Raw genomic sequence first — 18,624 nt, 5'->3', positions numbered from 1 at the left:
TGTCTGCAAACTGCTCTACTGTGAATGGCACGCTTGCATGAGGTCTACACAAAGCCCGTCCAAGAGCATGGTGCCCAGTGACAGAGTGCTCATCCCTGGCTGCAGGGAGGGTGCGGGGTGGAGCACGGAGGCACGCAGGCAGCCGCCGTTACTGCCCAGGCACCACTTCACCCAGTATCTTCCTAGGGATCGTGCCCACCTGCACAGCCTCCAAGCGGTGGCTTCCCCAACAAGCTTGTACCTGGAGCAGGATCCTAATTTCCACATCACCGGATCCACCCTCCCGCATCCCCATCCTGCTCCGTACCTGCCCAGGGAACAGGACACGACGCCATGTCCGCGCAGAGCACGTGTTTACACAGCGTTCATGGGAACCGGAGCCAGGAGGGGCTGGCGGCTGTCCAGGTGGCACAACGCTGATCAAGATACCGTGCTGAACCGCACGTTCATTAGAGAACATTTAACAGAGAATAGGGCATTGTGCTCCTCCACAAGGCCTCCTGTATTCACCAGAAGCTTATTTATAGGACCTGGTCTGAGCAGAGGACTGACAGCCAAGGTCCTGAGGCTGCTTCCTGGCTTTGAGACTAAACTCTTTGGTAGCCAGAAGCAAATCGTGTCACCCGTGGCTTCAGTTCCTCATCTGCAAATGGGAACAGGCAAAACTACCAGCACAACAGGATGTTAGTAAAGGGCCATTAGCATGTCTGGCAACAAGGGCAGAAAAGACCCCTGCAGCCCCCATGCGTCAGGGCGATGTAGGTGTTCATGTCTGTATGGGTTGTGTGAGAGCTGGCTTCAGAGGGCGAGTGTTAAAAACCCCACCAGACTAACCATTGGCGTTGGACTAACCTGGACAGCTGGGTAAGAAAAGATTTCCACAACCCACAGGACTGGTTTCTGAATCCACCAAAAATCCAGAAGATCTCGGGATCGGACATGAAGTCCACCAGCCAGTACTCGGTGGCTTCCTCCCCGAAGACCCGATGCAAAGGATCATTTTCCCCTGCAAGCGGGTTTGCAGCATGCTGGCTCGCAGGGTCTTGCAGGTCTAAAGATCTAAGATCCACAGGGCAGAAAAGCAGAGGGGCCTGCTAATAAGAGACATTTCTACTTGGTTCCACCAAAGTCATTCAGAGCTCCAGAGCACGTTGGGGTTAGCAGCCCTACGCTGCAATTACACATTTATAGCTGAGGTAACAGCCTGGCCACAGATTTAGACATGTGGGGACCTTCCCCCCATGTGATGAATACCCTGCAATAAAGCATAGCCTGTGTGAAACAAATTCCCTTCCCTCCACACCCCAGAACTTCAGCTGATAAAGAAACTTAGAGACTTGATAGTGCAAAGTGCAAAACCTGCTGTGGTCCTCTTCAGCATTTGCAAGTGATCCCAGGTATGCTGCGGAAGCCATATATGTAATCATTAGTAATTGCTAACAGCAGCGCTGAGCTGCACACAGCCTCACACGCACCAAAACCACGTTCAGCTGATCATGCATCTTGCCCCGACACACATACGCTCTTGCAGAAGCGGTTCCAGTGCAGTTGCTGGCGGTACCTATTGCAAAGGTGAGGCACTGTTGCTGTCCAGGGGAGCCACGCGGAGCAAACTCACATTCAGTCACCTCAGTCGTAGAACAACAATTTCTGCTGCTGCACTAACACCTGGTGCGTTCAACAGTTTGGAATTCCAGGTGGTGTAGCCATCCCCTGTGCCAAGCAAGTGGCACAAAAGAGTCCTTAAAATATTGATGGCGGAAAGCTTCAATACCCCCGACTGCGGCAAGCCCCTTTGTCCCCCCCCGCCCAGGGGACAGCTCACACCTCGCTGCGGCTGGGGGCTGCAGGGGAGCATCTGCATCCCCCCGAGCCCTGCGCTCAGCCGGCAGGCACCTGCTTTGTACCGACAGCCAGTCGAAACCACGCTTTCATTTGGAGGGAAAGATCAGGAATTAGATTAGGTTTACAAATGCCGAGGAGGATGATGGGGCTCCTCGGATGGTTCTGTCAATAGCCTGATGACAAACCTCCACCTGCCACATGAGAATCTCTCAGTAAATCCTCGACTCGGCAGAGGCGCTTGCAAAACACACTTTTACAGGGTGGCTGAGCTGCCGCTTCAGACGTTTCCCAGGAAGAGCATCAGCACAATACGGGGAACAGGGGTGGCAGAGCCACAGGAAGAGCTGCACCCCAGGAACGTGGTGGGAGCCGTGGATGGACAGGGTGTACTTAGAGGGAGCCGGTGGTTCCGGTGCCGGCAGCACGCCCTGGTCCCCAGGCTACAGGTGGCAGCAGGGCCACCCCAGGAGCTGCCAGGAGCCCAGCGATGCTGGCAGCCAGGCATGGGTGGCTCTCGGAGAGCTCGCTACAGAGGCAGGTCAGCAGCAAAACGCCTCTGTCAGAGCCAGACAGGACAGATGCACAGCAGCAGCCACGACACCACCGTTTCAAAGGGACGCGGCCCCTGCAAAGCCATGCCCTGCGCAGGACAGCCGCCGGCACCGGCTCCCCGGTACAGCCACCACCCTCCACAGCCATGTGGGCACGAATTCAGACGCCTCCTCCCAAATCACCACAGTAACTGTCCACATGTGAGCATGCCCCAGCGAAAATCATGATTTACACTTAACCATGAGCATCAGTTCATGTCACAGATGGGAAACTGAGGCAGTCGTGTCAAGCAGAAACACATCAAAAATAGCCAGGTATGCAAAAAGGCCGTGGAAAGCCCCGGGAAGGTTAGCCCATCACTAGCCATGACAGGTTGGCCACCATGCCAGGTTCAAGGACTCTTTAAATTGTCCTTTGTTAGGCTGGGGAGGATTTTTTAAGGAAAGGCTCACTCTCTTTGTAAGCTCTTTCTTTTACTTCTCCCCAAGCACCCACTCCAATGCAGCGTAGGAAGCAGGATACAGCACCAGATGGTCCTCTCTTCTGACCCAGTGGCTCAGCTTCTCCACTGAGGCCTTCTGGGGCTTATCTGCGGTCGATGCTTCAGCGCAGACACACATCCCCATCACCCAAACCTGGGAATATGCTTGGCTAAGGAATCTTACAGCAAAAAAAAAGTGAAGCTTCTGAAAAACTAGAATGACCTTTACAAAAGGCTTAGATTTATATACACTGAGGATAAGAGTAAAAATGCAAAAGAAAATGCTGTGAAAGAAAAAAAAAAAAGATAAGAAATAGGAAGAAAATGTTAACTCGGCACAGTCCAGGCTCGTGGACCATCACCCATGCGGTGTGCCCGTCCCATGGAGGAACGTCCTTTTGGGACCAGCTGAATCATCACCTTACAATAGTGCAGCCGCAGAGGGATCGGATGGCAGCATGTTGAGGCGTGCGCACAGCAACCCTGAATCAGGCCCTGCAGCCGAGCCTACGAGCCGTGGGACGGGAGCCCCTCACACCCGGGCATCCCTTCAGCAACCACTGGAGGGGAAACATTGGCTGAGGCAGAGCAGGAGCACACAGGGCACCGGCACAGCTCAGCTGCGGTCGCTCACTGACACACAAAACGTTGTTCCTGCTGACTGCTGCCAGAAGGCAAAGGCGCAGCCAGCTAAGGATCCCACGTTCGTGGGGAACATCATCCTCTGATATGATTTGGGGAGCTGGAGTGAGCAGAACGGTCCCCGGGAGCCAGGGCTGAGCCGTGCTGCCAGCGGGGAAGAGGATGCTTAGAGGAGGTTAAAAGGTCCAGGGAGTCCGTGTGTGCTTGGGACCACAGCGTTTGGGGGGGCAGGAGAGAGTCTCTTCCAATTCAGATTTAACAGCTGGCAAGCAGTGGAAGCTTTGCTCAGAAAAGCTGAACCAAAGGTAAACTAAATGGCAATGAGGCTCCCATGTTATCTCCTGTTATTGCTGTGGCTAATCTGCTGATGTGAGGGAACAAAATACTTTGATGCTTTGATGTATTCACGTCCAATCAGAAAAAACTATCTTCCCACATCACCCCAAACTAAGCAAAAATTGGGAAAGAGAAAAGCCAGCTCAACTATACATGAATTTACATCTATTGCAAGAAATGTAACAAAGTTTCTCAACACCCACCCTCGTGGATTCAAACTCAGCGTGGGAGTTGAGAAAATCTAGTTTCTTGCATTTCTAATACTTAGGAGCTTCAGTGTACTTTTAGTTTTCTTCTATTCCCAACCCCAGTCACTCCTCCCTTACAGGAGACTCAGGAAAGAGCCTACAGGTGTTTGCACACCAGCACCGGGGTGCGTTTGCCAGCTGTGCAGGGGAAGGTGTGTTTCGCATCTGCCACCTGTATGCACCTTCCCAGCCAACACCATCAGCCTCCAAAATGGAGCCCATTCAGCACTAAAGACTTCCAAAGCTAAATGAAAACATACACACATCAATAACTTTCCCATCATCATTCAATGCCATGCAAGCACTGCTTTTTCCAAGCCAAATTCCAGCTCTGTGCACAAAGTAACTCTTGGGAGATGTAATAGCAGTAAATCCTCGGGCCCCGTTACCTGCCTGGGAACCTGGAATTAAGTTCACTGAAGTTACTGGAACAATGTATTTGCTTTCAGAGCCCATATAGCCAGGAAACTAAATCGTACAGCTGGGTTCCCGTGATGGCATCACCTGGAAACTCCACTGCAAAATGAGGGAAACAAAACTATTTTCCTGCATTGAAAATGGAAATGCTCAATTCTGGCATTCTCCTGTTGAGCAAAAGCACGTCTCCAAATCCAGCTAACCGCTTTCCTGCGGCAGAAGGTGGTCAGTGGCATGGAAAGTGAGGGGTGGGGGAGGGTACTGCTGGCGCTCGCTGTCTGTCTCGCACCACCCAGCCCTTGGACAGACACCCATGGAGCAGCAGGTGGATAATTGCACCGTGCAGGCGGCTCAGCCAGTGCCGATTCCCAGGGAGCAACTCTGCCCCGGGAGCTGCCATCAGCTGGAGCTCCTGACGCAGCACCACTGTAAAACCCAGTCTAGCATCGCCTGGGAGAAAAAGGGATTCAGAAGACAAGGCAGCCCCACCCAGCCACTTCCACCACAGCTCCTCGGGCTCCTGTTCCCCTGCCCTCAATTTTGCAATGGCCTTCAATTTTACTGTGGTAGGGAAGCTGTCAGATGGGGTGACTGAGGCTTTGGCAGCAGAGCAAGTTGAGGAGCGTGGGACCACCACGTCACGAAGTTGCCCATTTGCAGGACGAGGCTGAGGACACTCGCTTGGTTTGTGGCTCTGGGATTTCCTTGCAAGTCTTACCTGCCAAAACCAGCTCTAACAAAAGACTCCTACCACAAAGCTGACCAGCGGCAATACCCGAGCTCTGAACTGCCCACCTCCAGGCACGGGGGAAAGCTCCAAGCAACTCCCAGTGCGGTGGCAAAGACAGAGCTTTGGAAGACTCTTTCTTTCCCCCACCATATTTTACACTTCGGTTCCCTCCCTCCCACACAGACCTGCTTCACGTCACTTTTGTCCTGGTAAATGAATGATAAAGCATTAAACTGCAGTTGTAGCAAATGTGATGCAGGGAGAGGAAGCACATCCCACGTACTACTGGCTGCTCCCAGACTACTACTCCTCTGTGGCTCTCCCTAAGAGGTCTGGACCGACAGTGGCGCAGAGCTTTCAGAGGCTGCTGGCCCTGTACCCCTGCCTCTCACTGAGGGAGCCCAAGCCATTTTATAGATGAGAATGGCTGTAAAAGACTTGGGATTTATACGGGCTTATACCTCGCTGTAAGGCAGGTATGGGGGAAACATCCCCTTCCACTAGAAACGACCATGTTTCCAGCACTGATGCATGAAGGAAAATGGTTAAAACGTGGTCCCAGATCAGACCAAATGCTCGGAAATCAGCAGTGAGGAAGAAAACCTTCTGATTTATTTTTAATCTCATGATTTGGGGAACCTTACTCAACTTTGTCTCTTTTTCAATATCTCATTTTAAGAACGTACAGAGATGCCAAACCACATGCCCAGACCCCGCAGCTACAACCACACAAGCGTGTGGAGATATTTTGATTTTGTATTAACATTATACAAAGGTCATCTGCCAAGAGCTGGTTAAAGCCAGGGCTCACTCTCATGAGAGACCCCCTGCCTGCTTTCACCGGTTTCTGTTACACCGCTCATAGAAACCGCTCACCATCTGCGTCCCCATGCCTGTGTCACCCGGTTCCTGTTCAAGCAGCGTGGGTGTTTCATCGCCGGCACCAGCGCAAAGAGGATCAGACTTCTTTTTTAATCACATCCGTTCAAGCAGCATCCTTTGCTAACTGGCCACGACCACCCCTTCTTACATTTCCCTACCCTATTGCCAGGGTGCGGGCATGGGTACGGCGGACAGGACCGCCCACAGCAGAGCAGAAGGTGCTGCGGTGGGCATCACCCCAGAAGGGCATGTACACACGCATCTCTTGAGGGGCAGGTGAAGTTCTCACCTGTGCCTTAACCCCCTCCATAAATTCCGCCTGCCCCTAAATTGCACTTTGCAAAGAGATCAAGGAAACTGGAATTAAACTGGAAGCTTTTTTGGGGTCAGTGTGTCTTTTTTGTGCCTGGCACGGCTCCAAGCGCACTGCCAACTGTGAACAAATAAGGAATGATGAGTGTCGGCGTCTCCTGACGCCATATGACACCTCTAGTGAGGATGGAGTCACCCAGGATGCCACTACCTTTCCTGACTTACGAAAGACCTCTCTGTCCTCCCCACAAGAAAACAAAATAACAAAAAAGCAAGGGCTTCAAAAAGTTTGTGAGCAGATCAGTGTCCCTGAAAGGAAAGGCAGTTGAAGCCCCAGAGCAGCTCACAGCCCGCGGGTAAGGGATCAGATGGCATTTACTTCTCGCATTAAGGGTGTTGTGCAGCCATACAACAACAGCAACATCATTACAACCCTGTGCGCTCCCCAACGCAGCGTTAAACGCAGGTTTAAGTGGTGTTTAAAGACCAAGGAATGAGGGAGGGAAGAGGGGCTAACAGAGGCACATGCTTTATATGCATCTACTGCTTTTCTACTTCGGAAACTGGGAAAGGGCACACATGATGGTCATCAGGCTAAGCTGCAACTTCCCAGAGAAGACTTCTTTACTTTTGGTCGTGGGATATCTGGGAAGGGGACTAGCGCTGGCAAACATCCTTCTGCTCAGCAAAAACAATCTCTTTGCTTCAAAATGCATTTTGAGCGAAGCATTCCAGTAATAAGAAAGACAGGTCAGCAGCCCAGTGTGAAACTGCTTCTCCTTAAAAAACGAGGCCATTCTACACAGATCCGATCACGCAACCCACCAAAACCGGTAACACCCAGAGCCCTCAACAGCCCTCGTGCAACAAGCCCTCCCGGAGGCTTCCTCGGCACCCCGGCCCCGCTCCGCCGCCGGCACCCGGGCCGTGGCCGGCGGGGGGCCGGGCGCCGGGGGCTCCCGCACCGCCGCTGCCGCTGCCGGGAGCGCGGGGCGAGCGGGAGCCTGGCTCCTCCGGCGGGGGAGCAGGGGTGTCCAGGGCGCGCCCCTCGCCCCGCCGGCGCCCCCCGCCGCCCCGGGCACCCGCGCCCCCCGCGCCAGACCGAGAGCCGCGCCGGCCGCGCGGGGTCCGGCAGCCCCGGGACTCACCGGCGGCGGCGGCGGCCTCCAGCAGCGCGGCGGCCCGCAGCAGGCAGTAGTAGCGCTCCATCTCCCCGGCCGAGGTGCCCCCCGGCGGGGGGCCGGCCGGGGCCGGGGCCAGGGCCATGCCCCCCGGCAGCGCTCCGCCGCCGGCAGCGCTCCGCCGCCCCGGGCCCGAGCGGCCGCCCGGGCGGGGCCGGGGGAAGCGGCGGCCGCCTCCGCCCGCCCCCCGCACCGCCCCGCCGCCTCCCGCCCCCAGCGACCTCCGCTTTTTGCCTCTTCTGCTTTTTCCCCCCTCTTTTTCACCTCCCCTCCCTTGCCCCCTTTTTTCCCCTCTTTCCCTTTCTTTTTTTAAATCCACTGCTACTCTCCCCCGTCCCCCGGCACACCGCCCTGCAGCCGGAGCCGCTCCCCGCTTTAGTGCCTACAGCACGTCGCTAAGAGAAAACCAAAAAAGTCTTTTCATCCTCTGCAAGCAGCGTTCCAGCAAATTCCTTGAACAATATATGAGAACTACATTAAGCCGTGCTATAGCCAAAGCCGGCCAGAGCTCTAAGCACACCACTGGCCTGACCCATCCACCTCAGTTTCCCCGATGCCGAGGTTCAAATGATGCCAGCTCATTCTCCACAGGAGCCTGAGCTGCCCAGAAAGGCAGCACAGAGAAGTGGATGTTCCTGTTTTACCAAAACAACCTTTTAATTATGCTCCTTGCTATAATAGCAGCCTTTTTCCAACACTTCAGCAGTCAGGGCTATTAATTTAGGACCCAAGGTCTAACAATGGTAGTATGAAAAACATCATCTTTTAGTAGACCGTGTCCCTTCTTACACTGATACAGATTTTTTCAAGGAAAAAATTACCCGTTCAGTCAGTGCTCCCTGTTCGTAACACAGCAGATCCTCACTAACTTAACTGTTCAAATGCAGAGGTTTCTGTCTGGTCGTAAAGCACGTCTTGCGTGACAGGGAGAGCTCATGCGCAGTTACTCATCAAAAAATCCAGCTCAGGTACACAGCAGTAAAACGCGGTTATAAAATTGCCATATGCAAGGCTACAAGCATGGGAAGACAGCCGTGGTGCATTCCGTCTGTATTCGTATTGTAGGAGCACTGTTATCCCTGAACTGCAACAGCTCATGCAGAAACAAGGCCCATCCAAGTGCTCAAAGTCTCCTTTTTGCTCTACCGCTGCGCAGAGGATGCCCTGCTGTAGCTGGGACTGGCCACCACTGAGTGATACATACCCACTTTAACACTGGCTTCTGGAAAAATAAAGCTAGCCAGTAGAAGATATAGCTGCGGTATCCCTAAGGTTTGGCAGTCAATACATTTCTTGCTCTCTGAACAGAAGACAAAATGATTAAGACTGGATGTGGATCGGGTGTTTGCGGCCAGCGCGCCCTGCCCGAGCCCCGGGTGGGCTAGGCTGGGCCATGGGGGCAGATGCCGGTGGGAATCCTGCACAGCCCAAAGCTGCACCTCCTCCCACCGATTCAGCTGGCGCAGGACAACAGCAGCTGGCTCTCAGCATGGAAAAGCTGTGTTTGCTCAAACTGACGGATTATCGGTCACAGCTTTCCCGTACAGACCTGTATGGCCACAAAGATTCTTGTTTTGGAAGCCTGGCTGCTCACAGCCCCTCCTTTCAGGCATTTCGCGATAAATGCCCAGCTCTTGCAGCAACGCCTTCAGCAGAGGCACCGTCCGGCTGCTCCTGTTTTTACCCTGGCAGAAGCTGCTTGGTGTGTCTGCCTCCTCCAGAGATGAGCACTACTCTCTGCCTGCCCAAGGAACGATAAGCTGAGATAGAGGGAACAAGGAGATGGATAAAAAGGAAACAACAACAGCCAGAAACATGGGTCTTTCTTTTTCAAGGATTTCCCACCCAGGCCCCGTAACAACATTCAGTGCTCTGAGAGTGGCACGTTTATGTCTGTGTGAGAAGGGAAAGAGCCCTTTCACAGAGCTGGGGAAAATCTTGCCAGCACCTCTGTTTGCAGAGTTCTTTCACGTGCGTGCAATTCCTTACCCTTAAATCTTAGGGAGAAGCTTGAAGGAGAATTCCTACTAATTTCATTAATTCCAGATCAGAAGCTGGAAAAAAAAAGTCTCAAACAAAATTCAAAACCCCCCTTTTGTTGTTTTGGTTTTTTTTTTTTCACATAAAGGCTAGAAGTTTTTATTGGGTCTGGCTCCTTGTTTGGAATTAGAAATCACCCTTCAAAAATAGCTGTTTAGTCAAACAGGAATGCTGCACTTCAGGCAACCACAGTCATCTGAGGCCTCACAGTGATGCGATCTCCTTTTGAGACTGATCTGAATAATCCTAGAATCATACAATCATTAAGGTTGGAAAAGACCTCCAGGATCATCAAGTTCGACCACCAAATCATATCAGCTATTTCTCCCCAGCATATATTTTTATTCTCATTTGGAGAAAACATAGGTTTCATATCAGCAACTTCCCAAAGCTGCTGCTTTCATACTTCATTGTGGGACTGTGCAGAAAGCAAGGGCCAAGCAGTGAGTGGCTACTGCTGCTCCATCCCCACCACATCGCAGGAGGTATCGCTCGGTTAGAGGCTTCTGAAAGTGTCTTGATAAACACCTGTCTGTCACCACCAGCTCAGCCCATCGCATCTCCTGGTGTCCCCTTCAGAAACACCCTTCCTTTGACAGTTGCTAGGGAAAAGAGTTTCTGGTTAAATAGGGCAATTTAATTTGTCACCCTCAATTCAGCCCTCTGTCGCAGCTCTCACACACAGATCTGCAGGTGCCAGATAACTTCTCCAAGATACAGCCCAGCTCTCATCACTCCAGGGCTCAGCTGTTGCCGTGTTTTTCCCTGGCTTGCCCAGATCCCATTTTTCCTGCTACACCACCTGGAAGGCTGCTGCAACCACCTTTGCCCCACTCCATCACGGTTGCCCCATCAGCTTTTGCAGGCAATTCCTCCACTGACCCTCTCCTCACCTGTGTCTCTGTTTCGTGACCCCTGCTTAGACCCCGAGCCCCAGCTGCAACGAGGAGCAGCCGCTGGGTCTTTCGTGCCCAAACTCCAAGGGACAAAACGGGACAGGAGGGCTTTGATTTTTTTTAGGGCGGTGCTGGGAACTGGAAAAACAGAGCTGGCTAAATGTGGTTTGGAGCCAAACTGATGTTGAAGGGAATTGCTCACCTCTGGAACAAGCATAGCGACATCAAAGTACTTGTGCCAAAGAGTAATTAAGCTCTGGTTGGTTTCCATACACAGGGTTTTAGGAGGATTTCGTATGCACGAGGCAGCATCGCTCCCGAACCTGGGGTGTTGGCCGGCGTGGGCCCTCTCCAGCCTGGTCCGGGAGGAGCAGAGGCTGCACAGCCCAGCAGAAATCCTGGCTACACGGAAGCCAGTTAAGCCCTGATCTCGCCAGGACCAGGATTTTATGTCACCTGCTGTGGCGATGTGAAAAAGGTCTCCACTCCACTTTCCCACTCTCACTTTTTCTCTGCGTCAGTCAGACCTGCCTTATTTATTGTTACAACCCCTGGTTTTGGAAGGGAACACGCACGCAGGTGCATCACACGCCCTTTCTCCAGGCCACAGCGTATTTTCCAGCTGAGCAGGTTATCCCCAGACATGTGAAGGTTTAAGAAGCCAACCCCAATCCCAGCAGCGAGGACAATGTGGATGCATCTCCTTCTGCAAGGGCTGCAGGGGAACAGGGAGCGACGGGGACACCGTGGCACCTCTGCGCGCCAAGAGGCCTCACACGCCAACAGCCTGACCTTTAAAAAAATTGCTGTCCTTGTTAAAAATCACCTTACAAAATGACATTGCTTCTCCCTTGCAATATGAAGGGTTACACAAGTGTTTTAAATGCTAATTTAGCACTTTCTGAAACACTTCATGACCCACAGCCACCTCCCATCGCTTATATCTACTACTTCTGTCCTGTCAGCCCGGGTAGCCAGCTCGGAGTAAAATCCTTTCCAGCTCTTCAGATGATTTTCACTATCACTCACTCGGGCTATTAAGATTCTCAATGCGTGTATCTGGTTTCCAATAGTACAAGCTGCTTCTTAAAGGTTATAGTTTGTTTTAAATAGCACAGCCATCTGTCCTCCACTGGCTGATGGGAGCTGAAGAAATCAAAGCAGCCAAAACAGAATTTTTCAAACTGTCAGTTTTTCATTACAAACATTCTGGTTTGAATCAGATCCATGTCAAAAGAAAAAAAAAATCTATATATTTTTCTTGTGTATTGTACAAACACTGTGATTCTTGCTTTAACAATGCAAATACCTGGCCCGGACTTCACCAGCTCCAGGCGCTTTACACACCACAGAACAACTCTCATTTGTGTGCTTCTAGTCTTTGAACTGAAAAAAATACTTATTACGGGGAGCCACGACACATGGAACCAACACACTGCATTATGGAAAAGTCTCCATGCACATATGGAAGTCGGGCACATGGACCTGCATTTCTTTTCCCCAATTCCTAAATATCAGCTAAAGCTCGGAGTCCAACACCTCTACAAAGTTAGATCAATCTATTCACTTGATTCACAGGGCTTAATTTCTTAATTTGACAGATTATTTTTCAGGGAAATGGGTTTAGAGCACATAGGCCAGCCACGTGCAGCAGCTGTTACCAGCAGAATCGCTAATACCTTGCTGGAAAACTAAAAAGAAGCAAGCAGTGTTTCCTTCCAACGCTGCTCCACATCAGAGAACAGCGTATGCCTTGGTGGCACCACCTACCCCCCAGCAAAAATCCCGACGGTCCCCCTCGTACTGCCTTGTAAAAGCCTGCGTTATGCACTAGCGCCCAGGAGCGCCCGAGGAGACGAGAGAGACAGCAAATATATATTAATCAGAACAACATACCAAAGTTTATTGATTACTTCAAACAAAAGTTTCCGTAATGAAAAAAGAGCAAGTTGCATTCATAAAAGGTAACATTCACATTCAATTTCCCTTATATAAAGCAACATAAATGTATAAAATTGCATTTAAGTGGAAAAAATGTAAGGTTGCAGTCCTTTTTTTTTTTTTTTTTTGTAAGAAGCTGAAAATGTATCTCCTCATTGCCTGTAGATAATTTACACTTCCTGTATACTACATGGTTTTTTAAAAAAATCCACACCTGGGAAATTGGATAAATGGTGCAGTAGTAGGTAAGTTTTTCAACAGCGTGGATACAAATTCAATTTTAAGCTTTTATGCAATTCCAAGTAATTTATAATATTCTCATAACGATTAAGATTAGTTTTTGAAAAGTAGCTATGACTACACCAAGTTCTTCCGTTATCACATACCAGTTTTAGAGGGAATCTTAATTACTTTTCTTATCTTTCAGTGTCACTAGTCAGTGATTAAACTTCAATGAATTATTATGAAAAAAACCCGAGCCTTTTTTCCTTCAAGTTTTTCCACCAGTAAGCCTGTACTGACCTTTCAGCTCGCTGAGGAGCGCTGTAGCGGTGCAGCAGGTATTACAGTACATGAACAACAATCAGAGCATCACTGTCGGCCTACTGCCACTTCGGCATCCTGCTGGCTGATACCTTACATGTATTATCGCCACTTTTTCTTCCCTTCTCTAACCCCAAAAGGGGTCTCCTGTTTCCCCCGATTTCACAAGCCACCCACAGCAACAGGAATTTCGCTTCTGCTATTGCTGAATGACGAGGATCAGCTCTTCAGCAGGTCCAGCTACCCCGGCATCCCCACACTACACCAGTGCACTAGCTGAAGATCCAAGCCCAAGAAAACCCACATTTTCCCAAAAGAGCTGCTCTTAAAGACATTTTCACATTAATTCCAGCCCGCCTGTCAGCACACATGCCTTGGATTTGAACAGACAGCTGTTGCGATGGTTTGCTCCATCCTGAGACTTGGAAAGATTTGGTTCTTGGAAGGTTCCATCTTAAAACAGACTGTAGAAATTAGCCCATTTAAGTGGCTTTATTCAGACAGTTCACACATCGCACATACGTGGCAAGCTTCGCCCTGTTCCCACTAACATCACCAGCAAAACCCCCAGCTGAATTTCACAGGAACAGACTCGGAACCTAGGAGCAGGGTACAACACAAACGGAGAAGCAAGGGGTCAGGCTTGGGACCACTGGGGCTTGGAATGGTTCTGAATCGCAGGAATTAGGCATGTCAGTGCCCACATTTTAAAGGTTATGTAAACACAAGTCAGCAACTGTATATTTAAGGAGAAAGGTTAGATTTGGCATATAGAGCGTATTTTCGTTGTATTCGTCGCATACTTGATCTGTAGGCACCACATTTTAGCAAGAAAAGTTGAGAATAGGACAAAGTCTGCAAGTTGAATTCTAGGTCTGTGAAATGAGCTAGAAAAAGGGAAAAAACAGAAGGGAAAAAAGAAAAAAGCTTCGCCTGTGTGACACATGCTGGAAGTGCAGCTCCTCGCTTCATGCAGCAAGGAGTCGTGCCGCGGTCGCTAACGCAGTGCTAGCAAACACCACTGGCGTTGAGGCCAGTGCAGTGGGTATAATACAGTGGTCCTGTCCGTCGGTGCCCTCCGAAGCTGGGTGATGTGAGAGCAGCCACCAGGGACTGTGCGCAGCCCTCTTCCACTCAGGTAAGGCCCACTGCAAAGGCCTTACGATGCACGCCAGCATTTGCCCGCAGATCTGCATCCTGCTTCCGCCGGAGTCAAAGGCGGACCTCGGCGGTGGCAGCCCGAGAGCAAGAGTCAGTCCTTCCAAAAATTAATAGTCCATAGTTCAACAAAATTTGATGAAGGGAATATTCCATCCAGTCCCACATTGTTGTTTCTTTGCATGTAAGTGACACAAAGCCTGAGAGAGCAGGAGCCAAACCCAGCTGCAGCGTAGAGCTTGTCACTTCTCAAACCAGAACCAAACGCTTCTCACAGAAGTTCCTCTGTGTCGCTCTGCAGAGGAGGGGGGATCTTCACACCAAACGTTGGGGGGCACACAGCGTGCTCCATCACCCCTTATGACTTACTATAACAAAAAAGTTGGTTTTTCCACATATTAAGTATCAGACATTAAAAAAAAAAATTGAGCATCAGGCATCTCACAACCTAAAGAGAAAAGTTCCCACAACCATGATACAGGTAGATTTAAAAAAGAACATGCCAATTTAAAAACCAAATAAAGTATAAAATGAAATCAGGTTCGTGTATTCCTTTTATTTTTAAACTGGCTTCTTTTTTTCTTAGTGCAAATAACTCAAGATGCAGTTTTACATGCCTGCAGGTTTACAGGCACAGCCCGTGTCCCTGGGATCATCCAAGGACCGCGCTGTCACTCAGGCCTTTAAAGTGTTGAAGCAACTGCACGGTGCAGTAATGTAAGCACAACCACAGGAGCCCGGGCAAAATGGCTGAAAGTCTGGCACAGCCCAACTTTTGAGATTCTTTCCTCCCCACGAAAGCTTCCTTCCATCACAAACAGCCACAACAGGAGGGAAAAATGACCTTTTCTTCACCCTCCATCAGGAATATGCCCCTCAGCAAACTGGCCGTGGGAGGATGCCCAGGTGCTTCCCAGCGCCGTGGGGCTCCGCACGGACACGCCGCTGCGTAGGGACCGCAGACCGCTTCCTGCCGTACCCAGAGGAGGGACATGCAACCGTGGGCATTGCACCGCCGGCAAAGATTTCTCCCAAATTTTCAAGTACTTCTGCTGCGTGCATCTGGTAATCCATCGCTGGGAGGGGGCAGCCCCCACCGAGGGGTCACAGCCCCAGCACCAGGAAAGATGCTCACAGGGCTGCATCCAGCTTCTGCGCGAAAGGAGCCAGCTTTCCCCATCGCCTTCGGGGAGCCGGAGGGGCCGGTTATTGGGTTTGAAGTCTGCGCTACTTCTTTGGTCAGGCAGAGCAAGAGGCTTAAGCAGCTCTCTGCTGCTCTCGGACAGATCTGCAGCGGGCAGAGGAAGCCCCCACGTGAAACGGGGCTAGTGTTGCGCTCTTGCACTTCGATTCATGCTGTTTTGGATAAATTCCTAACGATGCTTTCTCAGCCTCCTACAACGTAGAATTTGGCAGACTTTTTTTCTCGGCGGGGAGGAGAGGCGTGGGGAGGGCGAGGAAGCCACAAGACCAAAGACAAACAGGTACCATGGGGCCAGTGCCCTGGCTACTGCTTTATTAGCATGGCTGCTTACTGTACTTGGTAATATTAAAGAGAACTGTCAGGTTAAAAACCATGTTTTTTTCCTACAGCATGACAATACGCAGTGTTTGTATGGAGCACTTTAAAGTATCCTGAGAGGATATCTTTCTGCCAAATTAGTAACAGCATCTTCAGTCTTCACATAACCATTCTCTATACGTTTGTATGAGACTAACATAGGCAGATCAAAGGGGCCAGTCTGCAAAAATCAGAAGGAAAACACACACGGTATTGCAATTATTAAACTCCCAAATTCTTAAACCTTTTTCTGTGTTATTTTTAGAAGAAAAATACTTAGAATTTTATAGGAGAAGAAGAATTATTAGACCACAATAGAAGTGCCAAATTTCATTCACAACCAAATAACAGGATGGCAAATCAACCTGCACAATCTGCAAAATGCTGTATAAAGTCTAGAAGTGGTGTCTGCCCCGCTGTCCCCTGCGGTTCCCATACCGCCCCAGTCCTGCTGCCTCCTGCACCAGTATACGGTAGTGGAGAGCACCACCTAACGTCTGCAGGGAAGGAACGGCTGCTCGGCTTGCCGGCAATGCCCAGGCAAGCAGAAACCCAGATTTATGCCAGATACATTTGGAGCTCTGGCACGCCTGGCTGCTGGACCTGCCATTCTCATTAAACTGATTTCTTTAGAAGCAGCTGTAGGTACAAAGGCAGGGGAGCTTTGCAGAAAATGTGAAGTTTTATGTTTGCAGTGGACACCACGCAGCTATGTAACATCTCACCTAAGAGCGAAATTGTGAATTCAGTTTGGCACTTTTACTTTTTTATTCTGCTATAGGCTTACTACGATGCTTAAAATCAAGTAAACTTGTACGAGGATGCTCTCTGTGTGTACAGACACGGAGGCATGCCCGCCGTACCGCACGCTGACACACATAGACAAGTACACGTGTTTAGTTTCAATCTAGGCATATGAATTAAAATGTACTTATTTCTATCTGACAGAATAGCATGCACCCTAGAAAAAGGGATTTTGGTACAATTCAGATGCAATACTGAAATAATTTTAATAGCTGAGATTTGAATACTTCACTGTAAATGCATCAGTGTTAGCTTTTATAACCAGTTAGCACAATTCAGTGGCTGTATTCTCAGACTAAGTTGTCTGTTAATATTAGACTAAAATTCAGTTATATTGAAAAAACTGTTTACATACTGAGAAATATTTCAGTCTGAGAAGACCTGTGCACATATGGGATTCTGTTAAGGCTCGATAAGACAACATCCACAATTAAAATGCATCCCAAGCATTGCATCTCAATTCCACAAGGACAGGTGCCCCACACCGATAGTCAAGAGGATTACAAGAACCATAGTTTAATTGATTTGGGGGGTTATGTTTCGTTAATTGATGCCTTTTAAAACCATCCCAACTCCTTCGGACAGGGTACCTGTTATAACACATTAGACTCATCTGAGAATGTTCTTAAAAGAAGTGGTCTGACAGAAGCTCTGGCCGACAATGATTCAGGTACCTTCCTGCTGCTCTGCAACAGCGAGGCAAAAAGACTTACAGCACACGCGACACTTGCCCCTGCCTAATGGTCACACAATATAAGACAGACACCCACCTTTTTACAGCTAAGTCATATCATAAGTGATGTAGCAATACACACTCCCTAAATACCACAGTGGTTAATACTGGCTGGGTTCTGCAGTGCAAGAGGCATGGAGCGTATTCAGGAACGCCTCCTGAAATGGTTAACTTCAGGCTTGGAGGGTCATGCTGCAGGTGCTTTCAAGGGAGGAGGAACCATCCTTGATCTCCACATAACTGGTATTTTTAAAATAGCAAGTAATATTGGAGATCTGCAGTGAAACCAAACGCTAGGGACAGGAACTCAAGGCCTTTTGCTGTGAGGTAGCCCCACCACCCCCATGGTCAGCAAGGCCGAGACTATCCCTCGTTGCGAGGGCTGAGTGCAGCACCTTCCTCACTTGAGCAAAGAACAGTGGTAGCACTAACAAGTGGGCTGGGCTGGGCAAGATGGGCACTTGGGGAGCTCCCCCTGAGCAAACAAGCCTGAGCTGTTTGCCAAATCCTCCAGAGGACAATCAAAATTGAGTCCACACTGTCCCATGCTTTAGAGGAGTCTGTATCTAGTCCACAACACGCAAAACTACAGTGGGGAAGGGGAGTGTAACCAGCACTGGGTGCATCCCCTCACTCGGACATGTTGAGCACGACCAGCTCACCCACCTGAGGTGCAGCAGGAGACTGAAGAGGAAGAGACAGATGAAATATTTAAGCAAAAGATTTAAATTAAAGTAAAAGGGAGGGGGAAGCAGGATTCTGCTGGGTGAGCAAATCTAAACATGGGTTTTTAGGAGTTAGGCGTTAGAAGGAGGAAAAAAGCAGTAGCAAGCAACAGTGACTCAGAAAGGAAATCACCTTATTCACTCCAAGAAAAGCTGTGATTGCTGGAAGTTTGAGAAAGCATGAAGATAGTGGATGTTCCTGAGGAAGGAAGGCGCTTCGTTACCTAGTTCACAACAGCACAAAAGACAGAAAATTGCAGTACAAGAGAAAGGCAGAAACCAAGGAAAACACAACTGCGCCTTGCCATTAAAAAAACAAAACACAACCAAAACACTTCCACACAGAAAACTGAATAAAGACTGAACAGAGCTGATGTGTTGTGTTATAGGGAACTTGGGGTGAAACCTGGTCCTGTTGAGGTCAAGGGCAAATGCCCATCAACCTGGCCTCAGTCCACCTTCCCCTTCCAGGGGAACCCTCAGCCGCCAAACTGGGGATTCAGGCACCTAAATAGCATCCCTAACCTTGTTTTTCATTTGGGAAACTTTATTGTTTTCCAATATTAAGGTCAGGATCCTCAAAATGGGTCTTGATTT

At 49.8% G+C, this 18,624-nt stretch overlaps 2 protein-coding genes across 5 annotated transcripts in view; both read right to left on the bottom strand.

Annotated features, from left to right (window-relative positions):
* Window positions 1-7,754, bottom strand: part of MCF2 (MCF.2 cell line derived transforming sequence) — a 60,908-nt gene extending 53,154 nt beyond the window's left edge. The window contains exon 1 of the mRNA XM_064462923.1: window positions 7,594-7,754. Within this exon, the coding sequence (XP_064318993.1) occupies window positions 7,594-7,711 (118 nt within the window). The 5' untranslated portion in view covers window positions 7,712-7,754. The remainder of the gene's footprint in view (window positions 1-7,593) is intronic.
* Window positions 7,755-12,436: 4,682 nt separating this feature from the next.
* ATP11C (ATPase phospholipid transporting 11C) overlaps window positions 12,437-18,624 on the bottom strand; it is a 59,037-nt gene continuing 52,849 nt past the window's right edge. For 2 of the 4 annotated variants that reach the window (XM_064462918.1, XM_064462922.1), the window contains exon 29: window positions 12,437-15,946. In XM_064462918.1, the coding sequence (XP_064318988.1) occupies window positions 15,830-15,946 (117 nt within the window). In that variant the 3' untranslated portion in view covers window positions 12,437-15,829. Of the gene's footprint in view, window positions 15,947-17,159; window positions 17,256-18,160; window positions 18,252-18,624 lie in introns of all 4 variants that reach the window. The other 2 variants (XM_064462920.1, XM_064462919.1) reach the window with 2 other exon arrangements.

The sequence above is a fragment of the Phalacrocorax carbo genome, chromosome 11, assembly GCF_963921805.1.
Source record: "Phalacrocorax carbo chromosome 11, bPhaCar2.1, whole genome shotgun sequence".
NCBI classification, from domain to species: Eukaryota; Metazoa; Chordata; class Aves; order Suliformes; family Phalacrocoracidae; genus Phalacrocorax; species Phalacrocorax carbo.
Note: the sequence above shows the minus strand (reverse complement) of the source record. Positions and strands in the feature narration are given on the sequence as shown.